At 55.2% G+C, this 13,817-nt stretch overlaps 2 protein-coding genes across 2 annotated transcripts; both read right to left on the minus strand.

The window, feature by feature from the left end:
• Positions 1-148: 148 nt before the first annotated feature.
• NCS57_00038900 (uncharacterized protein) lies at positions 149-1,812 on the minus strand (the record flags this gene model as incomplete). The annotated part of the gene is made up of 5 exons (XM_053050475.1): positions 149-888; positions 940-1,163; positions 1,213-1,267; positions 1,322-1,729; positions 1,782-1,812. 5 exons carry the CDS (start codon positions 1,810-1,812, stop codon positions 149-151), a joined length of 1,458 nt encoding a protein of 485 aa, XP_052918990.1.
• Positions 1,813-2,365: 553 nt separating this feature from the next.
• Positions 2,366-5,823, minus strand: NCS57_00039000 (Plasma membrane ATPase; the record flags this gene model as incomplete). The annotated part of the gene is made up of 5 exons (XM_053050476.1): positions 2,366-2,412; positions 2,471-4,694; positions 4,745-4,855; positions 5,316-5,346; positions 5,462-5,823. The coding sequence occupies 5 exons, from the start codon at positions 5,821-5,823 to the stop codon at positions 2,366-2,368; spliced, it is 2,775 nt and encodes a 924-aa protein (XP_052918991.1).
• Positions 5,824-13,817: the final 7,994 nt, after the last annotated feature.

Raw genomic sequence — 13,817 nt, forward strand, 5'->3', positions numbered from 1 at the left:
AGAGTGACCTTCTGTAAAGGTAGAGCAGCTCTTTGATGATTTAAGAAGAGACTTTTGATAATCAACAGTAAATCTTTAAAGTCTTAGCTCAACTCTTTCAAGTATCAGAACATTTCCTCGAAAATTAAGGACAAATACCTGGTCTCGATCAAACTTCATCCTCCCACTTCACGGCCCCAAACGAAAACTTCCTCAGTGACGGCCCCTCGCCTACAAACAAGCTGGGCAGCCTCTCTCTCGGCATCCGCTGGAACATGAGCGCTTTGATCGGTGAGTCGACATTGATCGAATCCACGACTGGGCACCGCAACCGCCGTCCAGATTTAAGCGAGAAGATCTTCACGGTCCCGTTGTCCTGTGCAGCAGCGATGACGTTGAGATCCGAGTTAACATCCCATCCAATGTGAAAGTGCGCATCGTTCTGGTGATCTTGGAACTTGAGCAGTGGCCTGGCCCCCCTGGGGTTCCGTGTCAGAAAGCGCACGTCGTAGAGAGCCATTGAGCTCTGCAGCCCTGAGACGAGAACTTGGTGCGGATTCACACTCTTCATATGCGCGATCGAACTCGTGTGTTTTGCAAACGACCACCGTGCCTCAGGGGCTCGCAAGTCCGTTACCCAGAGCCTCGGTTGGCGCCCACCTGCAAACAATACATTGTGGTTCCCCTGCTGAAAATCCTGCGTAAATATCTCCTGCGGGAGATGCATGCCCTTGGGGGTAACACTAGGGACAATGGCTGAGAGGCTCTCGTTGGAGCGGACTTGGAGCAGGCCACTGTTTGAGCCAATGACACATATGAGGTCTGAGGAGGGAGGAGCGGGCGTGCTGCTGTGGACGACCCAGTCGTCATGGAGACCATGGCGGATAGAGAGTCTCTGATAGTGGTTTGCTACCGTGAGATTAGCCGGCATCCAAGTGTGCAAATGCTTCTCAGACATACTCTCACCAAGCCGCCACTGAGGGCGTGTCTTGTCTTCAGGATCGGAGAGCGGTGGTGAGAAGAAGTAGACCCCACAGCTATGATCGGGCTCGCGAGAAGTCAAGAGGATTCTGTGCGTAGGGCGATGATACTTGATCGAGGACATCTGAGGACATCGAATCATCTCCGTACGGAAGACTTGGGCTCTTCCAGAAGAGTTGGGTGCATCGCGCGAGAAGTGGATTCTGTGTCAAGTTAGCCTTCAAGCAAGGCAATGAGAAGTTTGCAATATACCTGTCGTTCCTGTCTGTGGGAATATGACTTCCCACCAGCGTCTCCTCATCCAAGGCTACACACTCGGTCAGTCGTCACCTAACCAAATCTCATCCTGCTCAAGACTCACTCGCATACGCAACCCCCAATCCCGTCTTTTCATCCTCCGCCGCAACGTAAAAGCACGGCATATTCGCATACCTCGTCCTCGTGGGCCCAGACGGAAACGGCACGCTCCCCTTGGCCACCACACCGTTCGCCCATGCTGCGGCCCCAAGATCACCGTCCTCCATCCTGCCACGCCCACGCTCTGCAGAAAACGGGAGCCCAATCTCTCTGGCGATTAGGCCAGATGCGACAGCATCCTGGGTGAGGAAGTGCCTCTTGATGTGGTTCCGCACGAGATGTGCTCTATGTCTTGCCGCCTGTTGGGCTTGACCCTCAACTTTACGCCTTTTGACAGCATTTGATGACCATGACGCTGATGAAGGCGCCGTCTGCGACTTTTCAATCTTGAAGTACTTCTTCCTCTCGGTATCTGTACACACGTGTGAGTAAACGTCGAGGAGCCCGCAAATTGGTAATAGTACCATAGTAATAACCCGGGATTTCGCGGTTCATCTTCACCGTCCCACTGACGCAAACCACACAATGATGATAGTTATGCAACTATCAGCGAAAGAGATGAGATGTTCATAAGATTTTGTGCAATGAACCAGACATGGTCGACCGCTGCGTTGGCCTGGATTGATTGTATTGAAAACGGGAAGTAGGCGCAAGAAGTCAGGTGAAGTAAAGGATTAATTGGATTGGGGGCTTTGGCCTGACGTAACCACCCAGCAGGTCCAACATCTGATACACCACGTGATAACCTACAAGGCTGCTCACATGTCAGTTACCAGAGAAGCACTTGGTTAAAACCTCTACAGGTAGGTTATGATTGAGACTGAACATTCACCAAGATCATAATCGTATCACGTCACACAAGGGAAGCACCAGTTTTTTATTTTACTTTTATTATTAGGTGTCTAAAAGACGATCTCTAGGGGTATGGAAGGTTTCGTGAACCACTCCAAAAGTCTCAGTACTCGGGTATGAGCAGTACAATTCAAATTTGGACAGGGCGAAAGTGAAAAGTCCGGCTGATGGTAGTCCGGGTATAAACCATCGTTATTTACTGAGACTTCTCGTGCTGAGTAGAGACACGCTGGAGGGAAACGACTGAGAAAAGAGTTAGCGACATGGTCATGGATGTGCGAAGGGATAGATGGAAACTTACCGAAATCCTCGAGGGAACGCTGCTTCTGGTTCTGCTTGGGGGACTTGCCGTGCATCAGGTTGTCGAAACCAGTGCTGCCCTGCATGAAGTAGTAGAGACCACCCATGACACAGAAGATACCGAAAGAGAAGATCCAGATACGGACCACGGCGACAATGCTGGTGCGGCCATCATCGACGAACCAACCGAAGATGGCGAAGAGAGTGGCAAGGATATCGACGATCAGGATGGCACCAGCGAGCTGCCAAGAGGGAATGGAGGACCAGAAGGGACCGTTGGCACGGGTGATGAAGATGAGCCAGTTCTCAGTGAGGGAAATCTCAAGGAAGAGGACCTCGTCGATGTTACCGAAGTTCTGGACGATACCACCGTCGTGCGAGTTGGCGTACATGGTGGTGAGAGCAATCCAGGTGCCGACAGCCAGAACAATACCGAGAAGGACAGACATACCCCAGAGCTTGGGCAGGTTCCACTTGACGGGGGTAGGCGAGTAGGGGGCGTTGTCGTAGGCAATAGCCAGGGTAGCGATATCGGCGAAAATGGCGATGAAGACGACCAGCTCAATGTTCAGGGACTTGTTCAGGATAGCAATCCAGAGACCAAGGAAGATCTCCATGTGCAGGGAAAGAGCGATACGGTAGACGACGTAGGCGTACATGCGGTGGAAAATCTGGCGGGAAGTCTTGAGGGCATCAATGATGGCACCGAGACCAGGGGCAAGGAAGACAATATCGGCGGCAGAGCGAGCAGCATCGGAAGCACCCTCGACAGCAATACCAGTATCGGCCTTCTTCAGAGAGGGAGCATCGTTGACACCATCACCAGTCATGGCAACAAGGTAACCACGCTGCTGCAGAATCTCGACGACATTGTACTTGTGCTGGGGGAAGACCTCGGCGAAACCATCGGCAGCCTCAACGAAATCGTAGACCTCAGAACCAGGCATATCACCGCCACCACCGAGACCGAGACGCTCAGCGTTGTAGACGTTGGTACCGAGACCGAGCTGACGGGAAGTCTCACGGGCAATACCGACGGCATCACCAGTAAGCATCTTGATGGAGAGACCCAGGCGCTTGGCTTCGTTGATGGTGCGGGCAGTGTCGTGACGGGGAGGGTCAGAGCAGGGCATGATACCGAGAATCTCCCAGGCACCCTCACCACGCTTGCGAGCAACACCAAGAGATCGGAAACCACGGGTAGCGAACTCAGCGACACAGTTCTTGTAGGCACGGTCAATCTCCTCAGGGATGGGGTGATCCTCCTCGACAGTCTTGAGAACAAAAAGAGGGGCACCCTTGACACAGATGATGCGCTCGCCCTGGGGGGACTCGACAACGGCCTGAACCTTCTTGGAGACGGGGTCGAAAGGCTGGAAGTCAAGGACCTTGTACTTGGAGAGGACGCTCTTGGCACGGGGGTAGAACTTAAGAGACTTGAGGAAAGCCTTGTCGATGGCATCGATACCCTTCTTCTTGCGGGAAGCGGCCAAGCAGGCAGTAAGCATCAGGTCATCAGGCTCAACACCTGCGACAGTGAAGGGCTCGGCGAGAGAGAGCTTGTTCTTGGTCAGGGTACCGGTCTTGTCGGAGCAGAGAATCTCGACACCAGCGAGGGACTCGATGGCGGAAAGCTTCTGAACAATAGCCTGCTTCTTGGCGAGGTAGGCAGCACCGACGGCCATGGTGGTGGTAACGACAGCGGGAAGACCGACGGGGACACCGACAATGGTGATGGCCAGAGTGAAACGGAGGATGTCGACAATGCTGTTGGAGCGGTAGAAGGAAGAAACCCAGACAATGAGGAGAGTAAGGACGACGAGAACAAGCAAGATCGTACCGATGCCGTTGAGAACCTCAGTGAAGTGACCGGTGCCACCAGCAGACTGGGAGACGAGGGCAGCAGCGCGACCAACAAAGGTGTTGTCACCAGTAGCGGTGATAACGACGAAAGCCTCACCACGCTTGACAGCGGAGGAAGCATAGCAGTTGTCACCCTGGTGCTTGTCGACAGCCAGAGACTCGCCAGTAATGGCAGACTGATCAACCTGGACGAAGCAGCCCTCGGTAACGAAGCGACCATCGGCGGGGATGATGGTACCCTCCTCAACCTGGAGGATATCACCGGGAACAACCTCGGGGGCCTCAATCTCCTTCAGGGTGCCGTCACGGAGGACGACAGCCTTAAGGGCCAGGGTCTTCTTGAGCTCCTCAACGATGGATCCCTAGACTTCATGTCAGTTTGAATCGTTTTAAAAGGGTTAGGGAGACGAACGGCCTGGAATTCCTGGATGAATCCAACAGCGGCGTTCAGAAGAAGCAGAGCGCAGATGACTCCGAAATCGATCCAATCCTCGAGACCAGCGGCGAGAACAGCGGCGGCTTCCTGTGCAGATTGTCAGTCAAATTGAACTGGAACGAGAAAAATGATGTTAGAGATGACAACAGCTCCACTTGGAGGGCCGAAAACCATCCACAATGTATACCAATGGCTGCTAGTCGACGTATTTGTGACTCTTCTCGTTGGTGATAGCTTCACCTCTGAGCTCCGCCAAGATATAAATCGTGTGGGGTTCGGGTGGGGTTGACTTGTCAACATGAACAAGACTAGCAAAAGAATGCTACCACCTCTCATGAGGTGGGCCAACGATTCCGATTGCCAGTCTGTCAACAGACGTTGCAAGTGGGATGGGATGAAAGACCCAATAGTGCTGGGAAAAGTGGGTCGGATGGAACCAAGTTCACGATCTTCCGAATAACTTCATCTCAGGCACTATCTGGGTGCTTTCGACCATTGCTTGGGCATTTCGTGTATGAAGACGGGAATAGGCTCATTTTGAACGCACCATAACAAATTGAATGGGACCGATGAAGAAACTATTTCCAGCCGTCAGTTTTGGCGTCAAAACGGGATTTTTTGAGAATTTTGTGGAATTTTGGAGATTTTTTGTCGTGTTTGGGAAAGGGACTTCTCTGGGGAGGGTTCTCTTACCCAAGGAACTTCAGGATAAGCGATTCTCGCTCCTCCTTCATCTGGTTGAGACCATACTTGCGGCGTCTGGCTACCACCTCGGCTTCCGTCAGGCCAACGCGAGAGTCAGTCTGGAGCATGTCCTCAGGGACAACACGTCCACCACCGGGCTGGGTCTCCTCCTCTTCCTCGAACTGGTGGCCGTCCTCGGACTCAAGGTCCTCGATCAGGGCGTCCATATCCTCATCGGGCTCCTCGTCGTCGGCGGGGCCCTTGGCAGGAGCGTGGGAGGGGGGAGGAACCTGTCCTCGCTTCTCATCGAAGCCGCCAGTCTCAATGTTGGTGTCCAGCGCCGGAGCGCCGGTGACCTTCTCTTCCGCCATTGCTGGGGAGTCGAAGCGGTAGGGCGCGGTAGCGTTGCTTGGTTGTTGTAGGTGAGAGTCTGTAGGGCGGCTGTAGGCAACAGCAGTGATAAGGCTGAGGTTGAGCGCTGTTGGGCGTTTGGGGGAGAAGTTGAGGAACGAGGTTGAGTGGAGAGGGGGGGAGAGAGAAAAAAGAAGTGTCTAGCACCGCACGAAGTTAGGGTCGCTTATATATGAAGCATTCGTGGGTGAAGAGGAAGGAAAGAAAAAAGAGATTCTGCAGGTGGGCGAGAGCTTCTATTTCAATGTGGCCGCGAGATGACCGAGCTCAACAGCTTTCTTTTACCGGCGAGGTTGCCGGCCCACGTCCCATGCCAGCAGTCTTTCGGCCCTGATCAAAACAATGGGTCCCGGTCGTCGCTGGTCTCTTCGGGTGGACCCACTCTTCTTGCTCAATGCCTGCATCTGCACCTTGACCCGCTCCTTCTGTGTCAAGGTGGGTCACCCTCCAAGAGACAACAGGACCGGGGTCTCATTGAAGCAAACGGGTCTCACGGAGACTCAAGTCCCCACCACGAAAGAATTGGATGGAGTCCCAAGCCGGGATGGGTGGATGTCATCAGCGACTTCCCACGAGTCTCGCGCAGGTCCTAGTCTAGTCCTCCGTGAATCTCCAAGTGCCCCAGGTTGTGAGGCCCTTGCCGTCTCCAGGTACAACCGGAAAGGCCTCGAGGTACCGGCGATTGACAACAACACACACCTCACGACCAATTGAGTTGGGGGAGCCACGGCCCTGCCGGTCCCGTAGTCAGGACTCTGGCACACACCTCATTTTTTTACACGCAGCGATTGCAGGACTCTGCTGCCTCGCTCATGCGCCAGCGAATTCAACCTGTGAGAGGCCAGAGTCATTTGCCTTTTTCGTTTTTTTCGCGCTCAATTTTTTTTCCCTTCTTACTTTTTGGTTGCCGATTAACAACGCATGTACTCGGGATTGACGACATTTGCCCGCACATACGGAAAAAGGGCAATTGGATCACACCCTTTTGTCCTGTTAGCTGCACCCTCCGCCACCGTAGTCTCTCCTCAATTCAAAGTAGAGTGCCAATGTCGCGAGTATCAATTGGACGTATCTAGCCTCGGGCAACATCAATGGGATGCTCAATGGCCAGAAATTGACTCGCCAGATCGTCAATGCAATCAATGGAAAAAGGACAGATTTTGCTCAATTCAGGGTAGCTTGCAATGGGAGCCATGAGCAGCGGGAGCAGTAATTACACCAGGTAGCCGCGACGACCAAATGAGACGCCAACAGTAAACACGAAAGATCAACAATGAACCCCATCCATCGAGCAATCAACACCTTCATTCTAAACAACGCAGTAGCATCCGCACCCACATCCACTCCAGCGTCCGTCGGCTGCACCAGCGAGCACGCCAGTGTTAGGAGCTACTGAGCTACCCGCACCCGGTAGCGTCGGCTGGACTCTGGTCCACGCAGGACAGGCGGCAGCTTTGATGCTGGTGCTGATATTCCCTCTCTCACTTGTCGCAATGTTTGCTCTGCCGGGGGGCGTGCCAGCCCGTGTCAGGGGGTGACCGTATGCTCTCCAAACGTCGGTCGCTGCATCTGCGCTGGGGCCGACGACCATCATGACCCATCGAAATCGCCCTTGCCCTTGCCCTTGCCCCAGTCTCTTGGTCAAACTTGTCCTCGGCCCAGGTCCTTCCATGCAGGTGCAGATGCTCAGTGCACAGTGCGTGGCGCTTCGCAGCGTGGGGAATGGAAACAAGACGGTAATCTCAGCAGGGTGGAGAGTTTTACCTCAAGAGACGTTGCCGCAGAGCATCTCCAAGCAAAGGAGATTGCAGCAAGAGGCTTCAACCGGCCGACCGAGACATCAAAACACGCAGAGTAAACACCAGGACCGACGGCGAAACCGCATCCCCCCATTGCGTCTGATGACGATGAACCAGGTGTCTCTCTCGCGTGTCTCGAGTCCCTGGTGGCTGATGCTCAATGGCTGATACTGGTGACCCGGATTGGACTGAATATGACTGATATGACACCAATCCATGTTTAGCCACCACCAGCCTTGCCTCGTAACCAACTACCTGCTTTCCTTGATCTTGATGCAGTGCCGAATCCGATGGACAACCAACACCGAGCACGAGCGATAAAGCATGGGTAGGGGGAATTCCCGCTCCGGTCTGATCGGTCGGCGATACTTCGCTGGTCGCCCGGCCTTGGAGAGGCAAGAGGCAATCCACATCGAGACCAAGGCAATTTGAGGGTATCCATCCATTCATGCTCACGTCCCTCTCTCTCTATTGCCTCATGTTCCAGGCGATCCGAAAGCATCTCCACGGCAGCTCAATTCGACACTAGACTGTACGACACTGTGCATCTCCCGGATCCCGCTGGCTTCCGCCCTGGAGACCCTGTTGCACAGGATGCACATCAATCCATCCATCCCCAAGCTCGGTCCATTTTTTGCCTCACGATAGCAAGAAGCCCAGTACAACTCTCGACCGCGACGTCTGCCCGTGTTGGACCTGCTGAATACCTGTGCCTGTCACCACCTCCACTGTCCTCGTGCGCGTGCTGCCGCCTGGGGCCCTGGTACCTCTGCTGTATGTCATTGCTGGCGCTGCTTGTACCAGGCGTCCCAGCTGCCCCCCCGTCGCGCTGAGGGATTTTCGACCATGGGACCCCCATCCCAGGCCCCCTTCCCCCATGCCCATGTGCACTGTGATCTCTTGGACGATTCTCACGACCGTGGGAAGGATGACGACACTGGATGGCCCATCCCCCGGCGGTCAGCAAAATCGCGACTGGCGGCACTGGAGACTGACTCTCTGGCGATGGCTGCCAGGACTGAGTCGGAGGACGGCGGTTATGGGGGCCGCTCATGGGACAAGGCGGATTTGCCAATCTTGGCCTCAATCTCCATCCAGGGACGATCTCATCCTCTACTGCTACCCACTGGAAACAGCGGTCCTCGTGGCTCGTGGAGCTCGTGGCTCCAGCAGGCGTGCTGCGGGCTTGGAGCTTGACTGCGGAACGCTGCAGCGCAGCAACTGAGATCACTTGGCAGACAATTACATGGACGGGTCCTTCCTCTGCCTATGCTTAACCCACTCGACGTGTTTTGCCTGGAGACGCGCAGTTCGCGGTCCTAGGTATTACCTATCTACGGATGCTCATCTCATCCACCTAACCAGTGCCCGGTTGCGATTTGCGCGCAAGCATCGAGGTTCAAATTTCCCAAATACCCGCCCCACGGGACGGATCTGCCTCGGGACTGGGAACTGGCGTGACATTGGACGGAATCTGAGATGGACGACAGACAGACTCTAGGTTTACAGATCCCGCCCTCTCGATGACGACGACGCATGTGCTCTGTCTGCGTCAACAGCCTCAAGGTTCACGTGCAAAGCATAACCATAACCTGTCAATTGGTGTCGCCGCGTGCACGAGGGAGCATAAGGTTAATTCAATGTCGCTCTGCTTCGTATTCACGGATGGCAAGACCAAAACGGGATCGCCGTGTCTCGCCGCAAAAGACGACAATCGTCATTTTTGCGACAGGCGGCCGCGCGTATAGAGCAAGGTCTCTCTTTTTCTCCTGCCTTGCCCTTCTCGTCCTGCCATTCACGGGTTTCTTTCACCGGCGGCCAAGCTCTGAGCGCAATGGTCTGCTATGACGGAACTGTTCCAGCTTGACCAAGGGAATTTGGCCGGCATCTGCTGCGGGGCCGCAGATTGCAAACTCTGACTGGCCACGATTGTGCCTCATGAAACCTTGTCCAATCGCCTTATCGGCAGCTATTGAACCATGCCAGCCTTGGCAAGGTGCCTCGTACGGTGCGCGGCACGGCCAGACCAGACCAGGCGCTGGATAGATGCGCCCTCCAGAGATTGATCAAAGCTGTCTGCCAACCGGCGAATTGCCTCGTCGCTCGTTGTCCTCGGCTGGAAAGAGGAGCCCTGTCGGTCCCTGGGCCTCGCCTGGCCTGGATCGGCTTGGCTCTCTTAGGCTCGTTCTCCCTTCTCCGTGTCCGTGTGTTTTGAATGACCGAGGGATGGATGGATGGACGTCTAAAAATTCACCTGCTTCATTCGCTTGGCCTTCCACGCATGAGGCGCCACTAGCGGCTTCGATCCGGTCTGCGGGTGAACGCGGGAAAACTTGGGGCAGAGGGTGAGAACGCTGAAGCCATCTCCAAAACGGCATTCCGCCTGCAACGCCATGTGCAACGCTGGCCGCGCGCCAAGCTGAACCTGGGCAAAATCTTGCCTCAGCTGGTAGGAGGGGACATAATGGTCAGTGCTCTTGCGGTGTGAGAACTCTCGAAAGGTTGCCCCAATGATTATGTCGACCGCCATGGTCTGGGCTGTAATTCTGACGGCGGAGCTTCCAAGCCTCACGCGCAGCGCAGTCTTCAACGAACGGGAAAGCTCCAGTCCACTCATGATCGGTCTGTGGCTCGGGGAACCCACTTGGAATTCTTCTGGAAGGTGACTGTTCCATGCTGACCACGACTTCTCGCCTCGTTCTCGCCAATGCCTTCTCGTTGCCTCATGGCGCTGACTCGACCCGTGACTGTGATGCCCGGAGCTTGGCCGCCGCTGGCCATGGTCATGATGGCAGTCATCGCCTCTCAGCCAGCCGCAGCCAAGCCGCTCCAGGCCGGTCCCGACCATGTCGCTGCTGCTGTGCTGTATTCTCCCCCATGTCCTTGAGAAAGACCTTGAGCTGGACAGGCTGGGAGTCCCCGTCAGCTCCCAGGGCAGCCCTGTCGTGCCCCAGAGTCGTCAAAGGACACGCACCAACAGAGCTACGTCATTGGAATGGCGGTCGTGATCCTCCCCAACCTCCCTCTGGTTCCTCCAACGGGGAAAACGCGCAAAAAGAAGGTGAGACGAATGGTGGCCAATGGCGGCGCCTACTGGTCCGATCGACTAACCGGTCTCGCTCTCGCCTTTTCGCGCGTCTTTTTTTTTTTTTTTTTTTTCTTTCCCGTGTCACATCCGCTCACCACATCTCGGCTTTGCCGTGGGGGGACCTTGCCAAAACTGGGGTCGCTTTCTTCCGTCGGCCATCAAGAGGTTTTTGCTCGATCGGCGCTTGGCGGCCGCGAGCTCCGGTAGGCGAGTGGCTGTCCGTCGGTCGGCTCTTTGTTTGGCGCCGCTGCCTCGGTGTGTCAAAGGGCGATAGAGAAGAAAATCCGGGCTTTTCACGGTGAACCATGCTTCTCCGGCTAGGACTTTTTTCACTGGGGCTCTCGGGGGGCAATAGAGATCGGAGCGCACGGCTACGGTAAACCCTTTCTTGCTCGCCGAGGCTCCAAGGCGGAAGGGTCCTGAGTCGCTCACGGGTCCTCCAACGAGTCGAGTCGCTCACCGCAACCGGCACCGGCAGTCTGACTGACTCTCGACACCCTGACGCTTACTCGGTCGCGATGAATTGCCTCGCCCAGAATCCCCAAGACTTTGCCGCGCCTGTCGTTCATTGCCCAGAAATCCCTTAAGCCCCATCTACCCTGCTGACGCACCAAGACCACGCTGAAGCCCACTCACATCACTGCAAGCCTTCTGTCGCTGATCCTCCGCGTGTTTAACACCTTAGGTTGACACCTGTATTATTGTGAGACGCACGCCTATACCCTTATTCCAACCCATTGGGGACATGTCACTGGGGAAAAACATCGTGATCCGATATCCGCCGCCGGCCGTTCTTGTCCCGTCAAAATACGTACGAATTACCCTACGTCTACTTTTAGCATCGAGCCATGTCGAACTGGGAAAGGCAGGGAATCCAAGAGATGAGATGAGAAGAAGCAGAATGAGAAGTTGCAGATTGTCGTGTCCACTCTCGCGCCGACGGAGCCGGGTCATATGAGCTTGAGGACATTTGCATCATGCACGTCTATTATCGTGGAGACGTATTATCCCACGACAGCTCGCCCTGTCGCATCGCAATCGCATCGACAGGAACATGGAGTACATGGTTCGTATGCGCGCATAGGGCCATTGGCAAAGTACACGTATAGGTAGCTCGCTGCTCATCTCGCCCAGCTCTAGCCCGCCCCATCCAATCCCCCTTCACGATGCCCCAAGTGGACGAGGCATTTCTTCGCTCCATGCTCCTGCATCTTGCTTTCCCCATCCTCGACCTTGGGCGGATCCGGGGTCGCCCGGGAGGCGCCTGAGCTAGAAGCATGGGGGGTGGCGCCTCGAAACAAGAGCTCCAATTGTCGCACCAGGGGGAAGCTCTGTGAATTGGCCACTGCCATTGGCCGGCCGGGGTGGATGCGGGAATTGGAGACCATTGAAACGGTCCAAGCCCATGGACTCGACCCAGACTCTTGCCAATATCGCTCACTCACTGACTCTGCTTGATACGTGTGCTCTCGTTGATGGACTGCCAACCATTGACCATTAACGGGTAACATGTCCAGGATCAGCATCAGCCAGGCGGGTACTGTACCTTAATCAAGTGACAGCGACACAGTGCCGTGCGCTACGGTACGGAGATGTGTGAGCTTGTTTGAAGTTCTCCCGTCTCTCTGTAGTTGCCTGAATGGGAAATATCGCAGGCGACTGGTCGTGCCTTCCAACTCGTTGACTTACACCAACCACCTTCCTCCCCACGAAACATGACACCCCAGGATACTTCCCTACTGTTCCAGGCTTCCTCGTCCCCATCTCACACTCTGCATCTCCGTCTTCTCTAGACCGCACCTACAAGTCCACCGCCTGCCTCACTCTGGACCTCCTTGGCAACAATGCACAATTGCGGGGGAGTTGAGGGACATTGACATGCGAGCTGGCTTCCATGTCCCTGGGGCCCTGGTCGCTTTACCATTTTCCCGCACTTCTTACAGTCCCAGCAGCCAAAGTCCGGGGGAGGACTGTTCGTCCGACAGACGCCATCAAAGCATGGGCTTCTCACTACCTTGCGCCTTGGCTTCGCCTCAAGCTTTCATCGCCCCCGTGTCACCGACAAGGACCTCGCAATCCACGACAGAGAATATGAGGACATGATCAGGAGCATCTGGCCTCGCCTCAGCTGACGTTGCCTCTCGAGGCTGAGGTGTTACTCATACACAGCCGTTGTAAAGCCGACTACGAAAACGATGGCGAAGCGAGCGAGCATGGGATATATACGTCATACTTCAAGGGTCCCAGTCTCGAGTCACAGCACAGACAGAGGTGGAAAACCTGCATTCTCGACGTTGCCACAGCTCGAACCCTGACGATGGAAGTGATCAATGCTTCTTGATACAGGCAGGCTGTCGACTCGTTCTCGAGGCTCGTGAGGCTGCAAGCTATAGCTCGAGCTCCAACTGCGAACCCCAAAAACCCCAACGGGGCAAACAAATGGAAATGCAGGGATTTGCAAGACGCCCGCATAAAGACCCGCTGGTACCGATCCAGGCGATTTTGGCTTCGCACGCGACCTCTCGGCATTCGTGGAGCCGCGGTCGTGTCCTTGGTTGGTGCTGGTCACATCCACTCCGTGTGCAACTCTGGCCGCCCGAGCCACAACTGCACGAAATCAGGGTCTCTCTGTCTGGGACAGCTCGAGACTGGGACTTCCTGAAAGCGTTCAGGGTGTCAGTCATCGGCAGAATCGATACAGGCTTCTTGACAAAAGCAAGCCTCACCGGAGCCGGAAGTAAGACCAGGGCTTAGGGCCGATGAGCGAGGTCAAAAGCTGGTTGCAAACTGGCACGGTCGTCGTCTCGTTGACTTGCTCCACCTCAGGACCACCTGCAAGGGCTCCAGTTTAGTTTCCTGGTGCCCACTTGTTTGATTCGCCTTTTCTCCCCAGCTCACGAACTTGGTTGCCGCGGCTGGCCGTGCCCTGTTCTTGTGGTACTGGGAGCTCAAGTGGACAGTGCATCGCATCGCTCCAGTCGAATGCCCAGGAAGTCCAGGCCCGGCCCTGTCACTCGTCGGACATTACTTCCCCCAAGGCAGAGGCACTAGACGCACCAGGCTAGAG

This window comes from Fusarium keratoplasticum, chromosome 1, assembly GCF_025433545.1.
Source record: "Fusarium keratoplasticum isolate Fu6.1 chromosome 1, whole genome shotgun sequence".
Lineage (NCBI taxonomy): Eukaryota > Fungi > Ascomycota > Sordariomycetes > Hypocreales > Nectriaceae > Fusarium > Fusarium keratoplasticum.